The 17,747-nt window shown below is 43.4% G+C and overlaps 1 protein-coding gene across 1 annotated transcript in view; it reads right to left on the bottom strand.

Moving 5' to 3' along the window:
* Nucleotides 1–8,347: 8,347 nt before the first annotated feature.
* Nucleotides 8,348–17,747, bottom strand: part of LOC123368247 (protein AHNAK2-like) — a 60,851-nt gene continuing 51,451 nt past the window's right edge. Inside the window, exons 7-8 of the mRNA XM_045012870.1 lie at nt 15,855–17,745; nt 8,348–15,787 (exon numbers count right to left, since the gene is read on the bottom strand). Of these exons, the coding sequence (XP_044868805.1) occupies nt 9,405–15,787; nt 15,855–17,745 (8,274 nt within the window). The 3' untranslated portion in view covers nt 8,348–9,404. The remainder of the gene's footprint in view (nt 15,788–15,854; nt 17,746–17,747) is intronic.

The raw sequence follows: 17,747 nt of genomic DNA, 5'->3' as shown, positions 1-17,747 counted from the left end.
ATCCAAGGTCAGAGAAAAGCTATAACCTTGGGAGTTTAATACAAGCCTGAAGTGGCCAGTATTTTTAGAATCCTTGCAGGCCCCCACCTTCTGCACTCAAAGTGCCAGAGTGGAGAATCAGCCTTGACACGCCCAGTTTACTAAGTGATCCAGATCACTCATAATTTGTGACCTGTCCTCTAAATTATTTATCACTCCTCCATTTTTTGTGTTATCTACAAACTTTTCAGTGATGATTTTATTTTCTTCCAGGTCATAGATAAAGATGTTAAATAGCATAGGGCTGAGAAAAACACACATGCTCAATGACGATTACTCATTTTTATTACATTTTGAGAGATATCAGTTAGCCATTTTTTAATCTGGTTAATGTCTGCCATGCTAATTGCATATAGTTCTAGTTTTTTAATGAAAATATTGTGCGGTACCAAGTCAAGTGCCTACAGAAGTATTCATCTGTTACATCAACATTATTACTTTTATCAAGCAAACTTGCAATGCCATCAAAAAAAGACATTAAGTTAGTTTGACAGGATCTATTTTCAATAAACTCATGTTGGTTGGTGTTAATTATATTATCTTCCTTTTATTCTTTATTAATCAAGTCCTGTATCAGTCATTCCATTATCTCGCTCATGACTGATGTCAAACTAACAGGCCAATAATTAACTGGGTCATCCCATTTACCCTTTTTAAGAATAGGCACATTAGCTTTCTTCCAATCTTCTGGGATGTCTCTTGTGTTCTAAAACTTATTGAAAATCAACATTAATGGTCCAGCAAGCTCCCCAGGCAGTTCTTTTAAAACTCTTGGATGCAAGTTATCTGGACCTGCTGATTTAAAAATGTCTAACTCTTGTAGGTGCTTTTTAACATCTTCCTGAGTTACAGTTGGAATGGAAGCTATTTTATCATCATCATCCTGTGGGATGACTATATCATCTCTTTTTTTCCCCAAATACAGAACAGAAATATGTATTGACTACCTCTGCCTTTTTTCATTATTATTGATAGTTCTACCATTTTCATCTAGTACTGGATCAGTACCATTGTCAGGATTTTTTTTTGTTCCCAAATATACTTTAAAAACTTGTTCCTATTGCCCTTAACTCTGCTGGCCATAGATTTCTGCTTGTGGCCCTTTGCTTTCCTTAACAATTTTCTGCAATTGTGATTTCAAAATTGCCAGTTATGGAACAGTGGTGATGATCTGCAATGGATGTGTCATGGGTTCTTTCCTGCTGGAAACCAGAAGGGACACAAGCAATGGTGGCTGTGCTGGAGGAAAAGAGTCTTGGATGGGTGGGGCATGTAGAGATGCTTCTGAGAAGTTCAAAGACTGCAAAGTTCAGGAAAATCAGTACCCCAGGTTCAGGAAAGAGAGGAGCTGGCTATGAAGGAGTCAGAGAGACAGGAAGTCAGAGAGAGGAGGCCTGGCAATTCATAACCACCAGTGGCAATAGATCACACTGGCATTCCTCACAGCTGGAGACAGATGAGGATAGGCAGGCTGTGACCACCAGATAGATAGATAGAAATTTTCAGTCTATACCAGATAGGCACCTAGAGGCTTTTGAAAATCCTACTAGGTGCCTATTTGCATCTTTGGGCACCTAAATACCTTTAAAAATCTGGCCCTACATTTTTAGAGCTGGCTTCAGTCCAGCTACTCCTTGCACCTCAGTAGTTAGGACATCTTGGAGGGGTCTGTACTTTTCAGGGCACCCGTCATACCATTAGGAGGACAGCTCAGGCCAGGAGTTGATGCAGGTATGACACAGCTGCCCTACTTCCCGCTCTGAACACAGCTATGGGATGTGGAGAAGCGGGATATGGAGAAGCTTATCCCTTTAAGAAGATCCTCTCTACTACGCTGTCTGGCAACAGAGACCTAGATAGCCAATATTTGTTGTGCTGGCCCTGATTAAAGTAAGCCCACATTTACAATGAAACATTGACAGCTACATTTGTTTACTAACACATGTTGCATCAAAGAGCCATCTTTTGCTTGAATTAGTGTTGGGAACTGATACGTTGTACCCGGGAGCAATAAGGACTCAGAGAAGCAGATTCAGATCTTAGTAAAACTAATGGAAAAATTAGTGACTCAGCTGAAATCATAGAATCATAGACTATCAGGGTTGGAAGGGACCTCAGGAGGTCATCTAGTCCAACTCCCTGCTCAAAGCAGGACCAATTCCCAACTAAATCATCCCAACCAAGGCTTTGTCAAGCCGGGCCTTAAAAACCTCTAAGGAAGGAGATTCCACCACCTCCCTAGATAACCCATTCCAGTGCTTCACCACCCTCCTAGTGAAATAGTGTTTCCTAATATCCAACCGAGACCTCCCCCACTGCAACTTAAGACCATTGCTGCTGCTTCTGTCATCTACCACCAATGAGAACAGCCGAGCTTCATCCTCTTTGGAACCCCCCTTCAGGTAGTTGAAGGCTGCTATCAAATCCCCCCTCACTCTTCTCTTCTGCAGACTAAATAACCCCAGTTCCCTCAGCCCCTCCTTATAAGTCATGTGCCCCAACCCCCTAATCGTTTTCGTTGCCCTCCGCTGGATTCTCTCCAAAGAACCTATTTCAGGGCCTAGTTATGCGGGGTTCTGGGTGCTCTCACATACAACACAATCAGGGAGCACACCAGTACATTTCTGACAAGCAAATATTTCGAATTATGGGGTGTAAAGTCTCAAGACTGCCATTACACAGTAATATAAAAATCAGCTTCCAGGTGGTTACTTACATATAAAAGAGTGTTAAACCTGGGGAGGATGCTTTTGTTTGTTTAGATTCTGGTCATTGGAAACCTTAATCATTAGCTGGAATTTAATAACTGGATCATTAATACTTTGGCTGGCAGATTCCCACTCAGCCATGAAGTAGGGTGGCCAAGTGTCACCCTAACATACTCGCCTGCATCCAAGCTGCACTTGCTCCCTCAGGACACTGGGGAGTGCAGTGGTGCCTGGCTCAAGGAAGCCAGGCCAGAGGCCAGCCAGTGGAGGGATTGATGGATGGGGTGGGGGGCTGGAGGGGACAGGGCAGAGGAGGACACAAGGGGGCAGGTGCTAGGGTGGAGCACAGTAGGGGTACAGCTGGGGAGGTAATGAGGTGTGGGGCAGAGTGAGGAAGCCTGCTCCAAATCCCTCCCCATGGTCCTGGCTCCTACTTCCCCACAACAGCCCCCTCCCCAGGCTGTCTTTCCCCCCCTCCTCCCGCCCACCAGGCCCTCTCCTCACCACCAGTTCCTCCAGCAGGCTCCCTCCAACAGCAACCACCACTGCTGTCAGCCCCTGACTCCCTCCAATGCCCAGGACTCTCATGGCTTCCGATTCCCCACTATAACTCAGCACTACCGAGTTCCCCAGTGCCCCTTGTGCTCCAGGCTCCTCCAAGCCCTATTTGCATCTGGGGCATTCAGGGACAGTTGGTACTGGGTTTACAATGGTGCCAGTGGCGCCATGGGGCCGGGCCCACTCCACTTGCGCTGCACCCCTAGCCGCTGGCTCCTCTCCACCTCCTGGCCCCACTCCCACCCAATGCTCGCCCCTCTTGTCTGGTGGCCAGCTGGGAGCGGAGAAGAGGCCGCAGCTGCTCGAGGCCAGTGACCGTCCACTTCGGGATCCCTGGGCGTGGGGCCCGCTTGTCCCTGCCGCACTGTGGAAGCAGCGGGCTGGGGAAGTCGGCACGCTGCCCCCCCCAGTCCTTGCAAGGAAACAGCTCCTCTGCCACGGGCACCACCAGCACCAGGCGGGCAGAGCTGGGTGGGGCCCTGGGAGATGGGGCCGCTCTGTGCTCCCAAGCTTCAGCTGTCCTGCCCCTAGCACTGAGGGTCCTTGCTCTGCAGTGGCTCAGCAGGGCTGGTGAGTGCGGCCAGGGTGGAGGTGGGGTCAGGGAATGGGGTAGTGGGTCTCTGGGGCTTCGGGGCTGGGCGTGCTGGGCAGTGAGGGAGGTTTTTGTGTTTTGGGGTGCTAGGCAGTGTGGAGTCTATTGGGGAGTAGCTGGCCAGTGCGGGAGGTCTGTGTGTGTTGGGGTGCTGGGCAGTGGGAGGCCTGTGTGGGGTACTGGGCACTTGTGGTGGAGCTGTGGCTGGGAGAGCACTGGGCAGGGATGGTGGTATGCAGGGTGCTGTGCATTTGTGTGTGGAGGGGGCTGTCAGGGGACTGCTGGGCATAGTGGGTCTGGGGGGGGGCGCTGGGTATAGAGAGTTGGGGGGTGTTGGGCGGGGGAGGGGGACTGTGTGGCACGGCATGGGCCCACCCCCAAGGGGAAGGGGCATGCTGGCAACACAGGGCCGGGCAGGCCAGTGTGCGTCTGGCGACTGCCAGTTTGTAAACAGTGCCCTTGCACTGGGCTGGGTGGAGGGGGCCACCCCCACCATGCCATGCTTCATTGCCTCTGGCTGGCCCCTCGCTCCGGCAACCGACCTCCCAGTGCCATGTTCCATTGCCCCAGGGAGGCCCATAAATATGTTTAGTGCTGGGGCCCAGAAAAGGTTAATCCGGCCCTGTTCAAGAGATAGGGCCCTGCCTTCTCACTCCGACTGACACCTTTCAGGGACCCTGAAGGGGTCTCTAGTGGCTTTTCCCCACTGTTTGGTAATGCCACACGTGGAACAGCACAAAACCTGACAGCTCTGTGATTGGACATCCCACTTCACATGAAGTTCCTTTAGGGCCAAAGTGATGTCATCCCAGAACATCTTGTTTAAGCTTGGTTTTAAACAACGTGAATGATATGGCATAAATTCTTTGAAGTGTCTTATATACAGGTATGGTAAGTGATTTCAGAGACAGAAACAAGGAAATTAACTCCAGCTGAGGTTCTATTTTTGCAGTGGAATCTATGGGCTAAGTTCTACCCTTCATTACATATCACAGGCATTGCACAGGTGTAAGTAACTGCAGAATTTTGCCCTGTATGGCTGGCCATAGATCCCAAAGCTAATTCTGCAGCTGTACTAAAGGATTATGTTAAGTATCAGGAGGTAGCCGTGTTAGTCTGTATCCACAAAAACAACAAGGAATCCGGTGGCACCTTAAAGACTAACAGATTTATTTGGGCATAAGCTTTCGTGGGTAAAAAACCTCACTTCTTCAGATGCCCAAATAAATCTGTTAGTCTTTAAGGTGCCACCGGACTCCTTGTTGTTTTAAAGATTATGTTGTAGCTCCAACATACCACAAGGTGACAGTGTTTGAGAATAATACTTCTGCCCTCAGAGGGCTGCATGTTTATGGTTATGCTGTCAGAGCTTTGTTCATAGGGATTTATGGTGAGTTTAATGGTGCTACAACGGCGGTGCACAGAGAGTGAGGATGTGATGCAAGGTTAGTTGTTCAAATAAGTGTGGGTTGAATCAAGAATTTAACTTGTCTTAGCTTTTGGGATTGTCCCCAACCTTGGAATGCATATGTCCGAACCTGAGAAGGCTACAATTTCATTTAGCCCCACTTCCCAACATGAAAGCACCTTGAACTCGGCAAAATTCCAGCACTGTTTGTCCCGTCCCTGTCTCCCCCTCTCCACACACACTATATAGCAGCTTCATAGAAGCCTATAGGTAACGGTGCTGAGTCCATAAAAGTTCACTTTCCTTGCTAAACTGCAGTCAACCTTTTCTGATTGTGAAATGAGGAGGGAAACTGGTCTGTTAGATGACAGTACTGTCAGTGTCACACGTGAGTCCAGTTTTCAGCAAGGCTGAAAGGGCACCAGTGAAAAATGCTCACATCCTTTAAAACAGTATTTTAGTGTTTGTGCCAGTTGACAGCCCAGGAAACTGAAGTCCTCTATCCACAGACAAGGTACTGCCTGGGCAGAGACAATGAGAGCTTCCCTAAAAAGTCCTGGAGAGGTGAGATAGGTCATTTTCCATTGCTATTCAGGCCTTGGCCTCTGCTGAGAATGCCAACAAAGGGACCACTTATGATGGTGGTTTTCTTCCACTTGCACAAGAATGAGACCCCAACTCATTTCAGATAAGCTACCGAACAGCATTGCATGGTACATTTTCCAGTCACTTCCAGCCAGATGCTTAAAGGTGAAGCTCTCCATAATCCATTACCCAACTCTCTGAGCCATCAAGTAACCTTGAAGGCACTAATTTTTCTGTACAGCTTTATTTTAAAATACAAGTTGTGTTTAATAAATGTGAGGAAGCTTTAATGTCATGTAAAAGTTTATGTAGATTCCTTAGAAAATAAGAGACAAGCAGAAAAACTACTTCAGCCAGGTTTCACTCTAACTTTTGCTGCTGCTACTGCTGCAGTTATATATGAGCATATTTAGAACAGTCACCTTATCAATTATGGGAAAATCGTCACTATACTGAAAAAATGCTTTTATTTGCCTCTTGCTGGAATGGTCACTATTGAATTGACATATACATCGCCTCTAACTGCTGTTTCTTACTCTACTTTAAAATATTTCCAAGGCATTGTCTGTGTAATTGGAATACACCAATTTTAACACGTGGAAGGGAAGGGATGCAGTTTCTTCTGGATTTAAGAGTTTGGGGGAGTGCAGAGGGGCTGTTGAAGATGCATCTGCTCTATTTTTTATGTAGTATATTTCATATTTGGGCTTGCATTCCTCCATTTTCTTTTATTTTTTTGCTGAATCACGCACTGTTATTTTCTCTTTGTTTGTTTTAACCCTTGAAACTGCCTTTCATTTATCACCGGGTCATAAGTTTCTCACAAAGCAGACACCAGACTTCATTGGCTTCCCCGAGCTCTAACTCTCAAATGTGGTCACATTGTAGATGTGTTTTGTTTTCCCTAGCCAACCACTGCATTTGACCATGGGGCAGACTCAGGTCTGGTGGATGTAGGAGCAACTATGCTGAATTCTCTATTGGCCAGGTTTTCAAAAGTGCTCTGGTTTCTGAATGGGAGCTTCTGGGCCCTGTTTTTTTTTTGTTTTTTTTACTGAACTTGCCTAAATAGGAGACGTGCTCCTCTGAAGATCTGGGTCCATAGCAGGGGTGGGCAAACTATGGCCCGTGGGCTGGATCCATCCTGCAAGCTGTTTTAAGCCGGCCTGTGAGCCGCACCACGGTTGGCCCCCACTCCATTGCTCCAGCTAGGGCTCCGGGCGGGGCCGCACCAGACAGCATTGCCCCGCTCCGGCACTCTGGAAAGAGCTTTCTCAAACCTTCTCAAGGGACAATCTCTTGTGCATCTTTATTGTTTAGACAGTATCTTTGTGTTCTCTAGGTTTGTGCCCCTCTTCTGTACACATCTTAATGAACTCTTATGCTGGCCGTTCCATTTTCAGTCTCCTTTAGTCTGCCACATTAATCTAACTGCTTTCCCTCAAATCCTCCATTTTCCCACTATTGACAGTAGGCTTTTTGGAGAGACTCTCTGTGGGCTTTTCTTTTCTTTACGCTTCACAATTGTTCTTCTTCAATCCAACATATTCATTTTTGCTATGCAGCCAGTACTGCCTCATGCTGCATTTTCAAGGATTTCCCTCTCTCTGCTTTCTAACAGTCTCACATGTGTAGTGCTATCCAATTCCCATCTGGGCTTCTTAGAGCATTTAATTTTGTGGGGCTAAGAGAGTGCATGCAACACTGGGAGTATTTTTAATGTATTTATTGTTAACTATAATTCTCTGTGAGCATGAAATAAGCCTTGAAATCATTGTCTGCTTCTATTTGAATTGCTGTAAAGCAGGATGTCTTTTTTTTTCCAGCATCACAGTGGTCATCATTATTGATTCTCTGGTCTGTCTATGCTACTCTTCCTTAGCTCTGTTCTAAGCTGTGTGCCCCTGCCTATGGCCATTCCATCAGCCAGGGATCACTAAAGAAAGCAGCTTGAATGGCCCATTGGGACTGTGTGTGCAGCCAGGCACAACTTAGAGCAGCCCCAAAGGGGTCCAGCTTGACCTGAAATAATATGGGTTGTCCAGTACCTCTGTGTGGAAACTGTCGAGAAACGATGGACTTTGTATTGGTGACTGCAGTTTATGTGGAATTCTCCTTTGGGACAGGTGAGAGCTTGAATATGTTAATTTAGCAAGATATGATTTGGGACTCATGAAACATACTCTAGTACATTCCAGTTTTTTCTTCTGCTGCATTTGCTTAGCCCCAACTAAATTGAATAGGTGGGAACAAAAATATAATATAAAGAAACTGGGATAAAGAAGTGTGAGTGAATATGTGAAAATGCAATATGCAGAATTGGCCAGTACCATGCCTCTTGAAAAAAAGTTCTCCCCCCTCTAACCGAAGTTGCAACTACATCAACCTTTCAAGCAATGTTCATGCTACTTTATATTGTAGTTTTCATAATAAAAAAATTATCACAATAGTAATGTTACTGCATTTATTATCAATACAGTGACTGTACTGTGAATTGAGAATACATTCAACATTTTAGTAATACATGTACAGTGATGGCTAACATATATGGTACTACCTTTTTGGTCGTGTACTTAAGAGAAGCATTGATATAAACAAAAGGTAAATAACTATTTACATCTTTTTTCTCTGGAAAAACCTTTCCAGTGATTCCACTCACATATGCCCCATTCTATGCATTAACTATTCTGATAAGTATATACATAATGAACTTTCTTACCCCAATTTTTTTTATTCTTCTTCTCAGTTGCCATATTTTATTTTTGTATTTTGAATATGTGAATCAGCAGTATATATTTTTAAGGAATCTGGAGCATTTCCTGAAATTTTAATTTTTTTTAAGGCTAAATATTATCCATCCTACTAACTGGGGGGGGGGGGGGAGGGGCGGGGGAAGGATTGTCATATCAACAGTATTATTTCTACTTGTTTGACATTTTAAAATGATCATGGAATACAAATATTGCTCTATCTAAGATAAAGAAAATATATTTTTCGTAAGAAAGCAACATCAAGGCAGAAATATATTTTATAAAATAAAATCTAAACAGTTATGTATATTTCTAGTCCTCATAGCACTAGCTTTATACTCCTTTCTGCAAATAATCTATAACCTAAACACAATTGGCATGTTTTAGAGAATTATATTTAATAAAAGCTTTTCACTATCTTTGCTCCATTCAACACTTTATTTTGCTTGGTTAGGAGAATTTTATCAGACTTTGTTAAAAGTATGAATGCCTCCTTGTCTTCAGTAGTTGTGTGTTTCTTCTTGCATACATCTCATGGAAACAAATGTTTCATTAGGACCTACAGTATGTTCATATGCTTACAAATGCCAGTGTAGTGAAGAATGATCCATAGACTGTTTTCATAAGTGTCAGTTTTAAGTTCTGTTCCACTTTCATTTCTTCTGGAAAACTCTTTGGGAAGACAGCATTTTTCTGAATGTGTTTTTCTCTTAGTTTGTTCTACCTTCAGATTTTCCATATACGTTTAGATCAGAAAAAAATACTCATTTGGTGGTTTCTTCAAGAATACTTTGCTGACTAGCTCTTTCCCTCTCCAACAAGATTAATTCAGTTCTTGCTGATGATGTAACTATAGCACCAGAAACGTGGACGTTAGATGAGTTCCCTGTAGTTTCATTTTCTTCACCCTTAATTGTTTCTTCTTTAGGCGATAAGCTTTCTTCTGCATCAAAAAATGTTTCCGGTTTCTCTGATGGACTTTCATCATCTGAAGTTTTCATTTCTTTTAGATTTGTCTCTTCTTCTTTGTCAATGTTCTTAGCCTTTTTTGATGGGGATGAGAAGCCTAACTTGGGAAATCTAAACCATCCAGTTTTTTCAGTTTGTTTAGAAGAGTCAGTATCTGACGCAGAAGAGTCAACAGGTTGGGTTTCTTCTGGAATTGATTTTTGGACTTCAGGTTTGGAATCTGAGCCTGTGTCATCAACAGAGGAAGAAAACCCAATACTTGGAAGCCAAAATTTGAATCTGCCAGAAGATCTTTTACTGTCAGTTTTTTCTTTTTGATCCTTCATATCTTTTTCTTCATCTTCTGGTATTTTGCCTATTTCATCATCTTTAGAGAGAGGAGATACAGCTATTTCCTCTGGTTGCTTATCAGATTGAGTGTCTCCAAGTTTACTGGAAGGCTGTACTTCAACTGTAAATGTTTTCAATTTTGGCAAACTAACACTGGAAGATATGACATCATTAGATTCATCAGTTTCACTTTGTGATTTGCCAGATAATTTAAACTCAACAGTGTCAGTCTTTTGTATTGCTACCCCTAAATTTGCATCAGAAAGTTTAGGTTGGTGAACTTCACTCTGGGACACCTCATGTTTATATTCTGTATAAGACTGCAGTTTGACTGGCATGTCTAGTTTAACATGTGACTCGGGTATCTTCACTTTGAGAAGTGAAAATCCAAAACTAGCAGTTTTAATTTCTGATGAAGGAATCTCAGATTCTTTCACTATCTGAGAGGAGTAAGTCTCGTGCGTTTTGATATCAACATGTCCAGATTCAACTTCACCTTGTGTCTTTATTTCTTTACCCTCTGCAAGTGGTCCCTGAATCTGTAGTGCTGCTTTTGAAACCGAAGAGTCTGTGGATGGGAGTTTAACATATACCTCTGAGGTTTTAATGTCACGTTGAGCCAATATTGGAATTTTGACTGATGGTGTTTGGATATTACCACCCGCACACTCTGGTCTTTCTTTAGGGATCCTAGTGCTTACTTCCAGTTTTGGTGTTTCAATGTCAGTACCAGCACCTTTCAAGTCTGTTGCCACTTTTGATGTTGAAATGTCAGTTTCAACTGTGGGTGCATTGTAAGTGAACGCTGGTATTTTTAATTTGGGAATTTTAATATTTACCTCTACACTTTCACTTTTTTTGTCTGGCTTGTCCTTTGAAATCCTGGTTGATGATTCCATAAGGTCTGAGCTTGGGCTTTGCAGGTCAATGGAACCATCTGCTTTTTTAAACTGGATTTCTACTATGCCTAGTTCAGTTTTAGGCAGTGAAACATCAGCCTCTAACTTTGGGAGAAAGACATCAACTTCAGAACCCTTTGCTTTTGAATGTAACACTCCCAACTTTGGCATCTTAAATTTAGATGTTTTCATTTTGCTTGCTTCATCTCCATCTTCCACTTTCACCCTGACTCCTGCAGATATATCCTTTTCAACACTTTCAGCTGGAAACTGTATTTCATGGTCTACAACACTTATTTCAGAATCCATTTTAATTCCTGGAGCATCTATCTTGGTCTCTTCAAGGTTGGTTTTAATATCAGCAGCATCTCCTGTTCCCTTTGCGGCAGGCCATCCAAATGAGGGTACACTGAATTTTGGCATTTTTAATTTACTTTCTCTTCCTTGAACATCCTTTTCTGTAGATTTTATCACACCCTCTAGCTTTTCAGTTTTAACTCCTGCATCTGCAGGTAGAATGTCCAGCTCTACTTTTGGGAGGACATCTAATTTCTTCTGTGTTCCATCCAAAGCAATTTCAACAGATGGTGCTTTGGCTCCTATTTCTGGACTCTTCAGCTCAATGGAATGTTCTGCTGTTGGAACCTCTGCACGCTCTGATTTGGCTTTTTGTTCTTGAAGGGTCAGATCACATTTAGGGAGTGTAATGTCAGCTTTTGGTAAGCTGATGTCCACCCTAGTTTTTGAAGTACTAATTTCTGATGTAGAGAGTTCTATCTTAGGTATCATGACTTTTGGAGTATATGTTTTCAATTGTTGTCCTTCAGCACCGCGTTTAACTACATCAGCATAAGTTTCCGTTTCAGGAATGCTCACTTTAATAACCGCTTTTTCTGGAGGTAGTGAAACTTCTGCTTCAAACTTTGATGAGGTAACATCATAACTTTTACCTTTGTGGAGAGAAACTCCCACTTTTGGAATCTCTGCTTTAGCAGATTTGATTTTACCTTCCAAAACATCCTTTCCAGCAGCAAATTCAGTGTCCACATATGGCAATGATATTGCATATTTAGGAGCTTCTATTTCAGTTTGCATTTCAGCAGAAGGAGCACTTACTTGAGGCTTTTCCAGGCTCCCTTCACTATCAATGTCACCTCTTTTTTCCTTAGAAGATGACCGACCAAATGTTGGCATTCTGAATTTTGGCATTTTAAACCAGCCCTGATGTTCTTCAGTCTGAATTTCGCCAGACTTCATTTCATGTTCGCCTTGCACTTTCATATTCTCCACCATAGGGCTTTGAATGGCCACCTCTGTGGTTGAAACAGAAACTGATGGGAGACTAACATCCATCTTTGGAGCTTTACTGTCAGTGATAGAAACTTGAGGCATTTTCATTTTCCCAGCTGAAACCTCTATTTCTGCATCAGAGACATCAGATTTAATTTCTAGTATTGGAGCTTCCGCAGCAATGTCAGCAATATCTGTTGTCATTGTAAGCTGGGGAACTCCAGATTCCATTTTGGGTAAGCTGATCTCACTTTCTGGTCTTTGTCCTTTTGGAAGTGAAATTCCAAACTTTGACTTTTGGAATTTAGGCATTTTCATCTTCCCTTCACGACTTTCAGCTTTCACTTCTGCTCCATCCACTGCCAATGGTCCTTGAATTCCTGTTTCTGGACTTTTCAGCTCAATGGAAACTTCTGTTGTGGGAAATTTAATACCTGGGGACAAGCTGACATCATCACCAGCAGACCTTAATTTGAGGTCAGCTTGTTGAAGACTCACATCATATGTAGGAAAGGTGGCATCAACCTTAGGTAGGCTAATGTCCATGTCTGATTTGGGAACTTTGATTTCTGGTTTGGAAAATTCCGGAGTAGGAATCTGAACTTTTGGCATTTTTATGCTTATTTGTGCTCCCTCTTCTATGCTTTTGGTATGACTGCTTTCTATATCAGGTATCTGCACTAAGTCTTCTCCATCTCTTTCTGGTTTAGGAACAGTAACATCAGCTTCCACTTTTGGCAGATTCACCTGAGATTTAGGAGGCTTAATTTTGGAGAATGAAATTTTAGGCATGATAAATTGAGGCTTTTTAATTTGGCTTTTTTGTTCTTCTTTTCCTGTAGATATTTCAATATCAAGATCCATGCTTGGACCCTGATCCTTAGTTACAATTTCTGCTAGTTTTGTGTCTGTTTTGCTTGATGATACGGTAATTTTAGGCTCTTCCAGAAGTGCTTCAGAATCAGCTTTAATGCTTGCTTCTTTTTTTGGTGACCAACTAAATGATGGCAATTTGAATTTTGGCAACTTGAAATGTCCTTCTTTCCCTTCCATATCTGTATCTCCAGGTTTTATTTCTTCTTCAACCATTGTTGCTTTAGATGCCATATTTGAATCTTGAATGCTAATCTCTGTAATTGGAAAAGAAACGTTGGATTGGAGGTTAATGTCAACTTTGGGTGTCTTAATATCAGTTTCAGATATTTTCAGCATTTTGATTTTCCAGCCTGAAGATTCTGTTTCTGCATTAGGGATGGCAGATTCAACTTCTACTGTTGGTGCTTCCACAGCAATGTCAACAATATCTGTCATTGCTTTTAGCTGGGGAACATCAGCTTCCATTTTGTATAAGCTGATCTCACTCTCTGGCACTTTCCCTTTAGGATGTGAAATTCCAAACTTTGGATTTTGGAATTTGGGCATTTTAATCTTCCCTTCAAGACCTTCAACTTTCATCTCTGCTCCATCCACAGCAAGTCCAGCTGATATTCCTTCAACCCCTGTTTCTGGACTTTGCAACTCTGTGGATCCTTCTGATGTTGGAATCTTAATATCTGGGGCTGACAGGCTGACATCAGCACCAGCAGACCTCAATTTCAAGTCAGCTTGTTGAATAGTCGCATCATATGTAGGAAGCGTGAGATCAACCGTAGGTAAGCTAACATCCACATCCATTTTGGGAGCTTTGGTTTCTGGTTTTGAAAATTCTGAAGTAGAGATCTTAACCTTTGGCATTTTTATGGCTATTCCTTCTCCATCTCCACTGCTTCCTTTCTCTGATATCTGCACTGAAACATCTCCTTCATTTTCTGGTTTAGGACCACTAACATCACTTTCCAATTTTGGCAGAGAGATCTGTCCTTTGTGACCCTTCATTTTAGGAAGTGATATCTTTGGCATGCTGAACTGAGGCTTTTTAATTTTGCCCTTCTCATCATCTTTTTCTGTAGGCATATCACTTTCGAGATCCACATTTGGGCACTGAACCTCAGCTACAGTTAATGTTAGTTCAGCTTCTGTTTCTCCTAATGAAGAGGCGAAAGTAGGCTCCTCAAGGGTTGCTTCAGTATCACATGTAACAACTGCTTCTTTCTTTGGTGACCAGCTAAATGATGGGACTTTGAATTTTGGCATTTTGAACTTGCTTTCTTTTCCTTTAGCATCTTTATCTGTGACCTTTATTTCACCTTCTATCTCCACCGCTTTAGCTGTTGCTTCTGGGCCCTTAATCTCCATCTCGGCCTTTGGAAGAGAAACATCTACTGATGAGAGGGTGATGTCCACCTTTGGTGCTTGAATGTCTGCTTTCAGCATTTTGGACATTTTGAGTGATGGCATTTGTATTTTCCAGCCAGAAGCTTCAGTCTCTACGTCGGGAACATCGGCTTCCACTGCTAGCGTCGGGGTTTCCACGCCGATTGCACCCACTTGGCCTTCGACTTTTGGCTTGGGAATGTCAGCTTCCATTTTGGATAAATTGATCTCACCTTCTGGCACCTTGCCTTTTGGAAGTGAAACTCCAAACTTTGGCTTTTCAAATTTAGGCATTTGAATTTTCCCTTCCAAACTGCCAGCTTTCCCCTCTGGTCCCTTCACTGTAATTTCAACAGATGGCTCTTTCACTTCCATCCCAGGACCCTTCAGCTGAATGGAACCTTCTATTTTGGGCATCTTGACTCCAGGTTCTGAGATTTTGACATCTCCGGGAACAGAGGCTGCTTTCAGGTCAGCTTCTTGAAGACTGACATCACAAGTTGGAAGTGTGACATCGACTTTGGGTAAAGTAACATCCACGTCTACTTTGGGAGCTTTGATTTTAGGTTTAGAAAATCCTAGAGAAGGCATCTTGACTTTTGGCATGTGTATTTTCATCCCTGTTGTCTCAGCTTTCCCTGTCTCAACTTCAATACGGCTTTCCATGTCAGGAACTTTCACTTGAAATCCCCCCTCTTTAGTTTCGGCTTGTGATTTGGGAAGGGAAATATCTGCCTCCACCTTTGGCAGACTGACCTGTACCTGGGGAGCCTTGACCTCGGGAAGCTTCACACTCGGCAGCTTAACATCAGGCATTTTAATTTTTCCCTTCTCATCATCTATTCCTGCAGAAGTCCGGATTTTCAGTTCAACACTTGGAGCCTGGATTGCAGGTCCTGATACTGTTATCTCTCCTTCTGCCCTGGCTGATGGCACTGTCACCTGGGGCTCTTTCAGGCTTGCTTCAACATCTGCTACTCCACCACTGGTCTCTTTTGAGGTGGACCAGCCAAATGAAGGCATACTGAATTTTGGCATTTTGAATATACTTGCTTTTCCTTTGGGGTCTTTATCTGTGGCTTTTATTTCACCTTCTATCTCCACCGCTTTCGCTGTTGCTTCTGGGCCTTTAATCTCCACCTTGGCCTTTGAAAGAGAAACATCTACTGATGGGAGGGTGATGTCCACCTTTGGTGCTTGAATGTCTGCTTTCGGCATTTTGGGCATTTTGAGTGATGGCATTTGTATTTTCCAGCCGGAAGCTTCAGTTTCTATGTCAGAAACATCAGCTACCACTGCTAGCGTCGGGGTTTCCACGCCGATTGCACCCACTTGGCCTTTGACTTTTGGTTTGGGAATGTCAACTTCCATTCTTGGTAAGCTGATCTCGCCTTCTAGCACTTTGCCTTTTGGAAGTGAAAACTCCAAATTTTGGCTTTTCAAAATTAGGCATTTGAATTTTCCCTTCCAAACTGCCAGCTTTGCCCTCTGGTCCCTCCACTGCAAATTCAGCCGAAGGCTCTTTCCCTTCCATCCCTGGACCCTTCAGCTGAATGGAACCTTCTATTTTGGGCATCTTGACTCCGGGTGCTGAGATTTTGACATCTCCGGGAACAGAGGCTGCTTTTAGGTCAGGTTCTTGAAGACTGACATCACACGTCGGAAGTGTGACATCAACTTTGGGTAATGTAACATCCACGTCAACTTGGGGAGCTTTAGTTTTTGGTTTAGAAAATCCTAGAGAAGGCATCTTGACTTTTGGAATGTGTATTTTCATCCCTGTTCCCTCAGCTTTCCCTGTCTCAACTTCAATACGGCTTTCCATGTCGGGAACTTTCACTTCAAATCCCCCCTCTTTAATTTCAGGTTGTGATTTGGGAAAGGAAATATCTGCCTCCACCTTTGGCAGACTGACATGTACCTGGGGAGCCTTGACTTCGGGAAGCTTCACACTCGGCAGCTTAACATCAGGCATTTTAATTTTTCCCTTCTCACCATCTTTTCCTGCTGAAGTCCCGATTTCCAGATCAACACTTGCAGCCTGGATTGCACGTCCTGACATTGTTATCTCTCCTTCTGCCCTGGCTGATGGCATTGTCACCTGGGGCTCTTTCAGGCTTGCTTCAACATCTGCTACTCCACCACTGGTCTCTTTTGAGGTGGACCAGCCAAATGAAGGCATGCCAAATGTTGGCATTTTGAATTTACTTTCTTTTCCTTTAGCATCTTTATCAGTGACTTTTATTTCACCTTCTACCTCCACCGCTTTCGCTTTTGCTTCTGGGCCCTTAATGTCCACCTTGGCCTTTGGAAGAGAAATATCTACTGATGGGAGGGTGATGTCCACCTTTGGTGCTTGAATGTCTGCTTTCGGCATTTTGGGCATTTTGAGTGATGGCATTTGTATTTTCCAGCCGGAAGCTTCAGTTTCTATGTCAGGAACATGAGCTTCCACTGCTAGCGTCGGGGTTTCCACGCCGATTGCACCCAGTTGGCCTTTGACTTTTGGCTTGGGAATGTCAGCTTCCATTTTGGATAAACTGATCTCGCCTTCTAGCACTTTGCCTTTTGGAAGTGAAACTCTAAATTTTGGCTTTTCAAATTTAGGCATTTGAATTTTCCCTTCCAAACCAGAAACTTTCCCCTCTGGTCCCTCCACTGTAATTTCAGCTGATGGCTCTTTCGGTTCAATCCCTGGACCCCTCAGCTGAATGGAAACTTCTATTTTGGGCATTTTGACTCCAGGTGCTGAGATTTTGACATCTCCGGGAACAGAGGCTGCTTTCAGGTCAGCTTCTTGAAGACTGACATCACACGTTGGAAGTGCGACATCAACTTTGGGTAAAGTAACATCCATGTCTACTTTGGGAGCTTTGATTTCTGGTTTAGAAAATCCCATAGAAGGCATCTTGACTTTTGGCATGTGTATTTTCATCCCTGTTGCCTCAGCTTTCCCTTTCTCAATTTCAATACGGCTTTCCATGTCGGGAACTTGCACTTCAAATCCCCCCTCTTTAATTTCTGCTTGTGATTTGGGAAGGGAAATATCTGCCTCCACCTTTGGCAGACTGACCTGTACTTCGGGAGCCTTGACCCCGGGAAGCTTCACACTCGGCAGCTTAACATCAGGCATTTTAATTTTTCCCTTCTCATCATCTTTTCCTGCAGAAGTCCCGATTTCCAGTTCAACACTTGGAGCCTGGATTGCAGGTCCTGACACTGTTATCTCTCCTTCTGCCCTGGCTGATGGCACTGTCACCTGGGGCTCTTTCAGGCTTGCTTCAACATCTGCTACTCCACCACTGGTCTCTTTTGAGGTGGACCAGCCAAATGAAGGCGATATGCCAAATGTTGGCATTTTGAATT

Source organism: Mauremys mutica, chromosome 4, assembly GCF_020497125.1.
Source record: "Mauremys mutica isolate MM-2020 ecotype Southern chromosome 4, ASM2049712v1, whole genome shotgun sequence".
Lineage (NCBI taxonomy): Eukaryota > Metazoa > Chordata > Testudines > Geoemydidae > Mauremys > Mauremys mutica.
The sequence above is the reverse complement of the archived record's forward strand: the minus strand, read 5'-3'. Positions and strand labels throughout refer to the sequence as shown.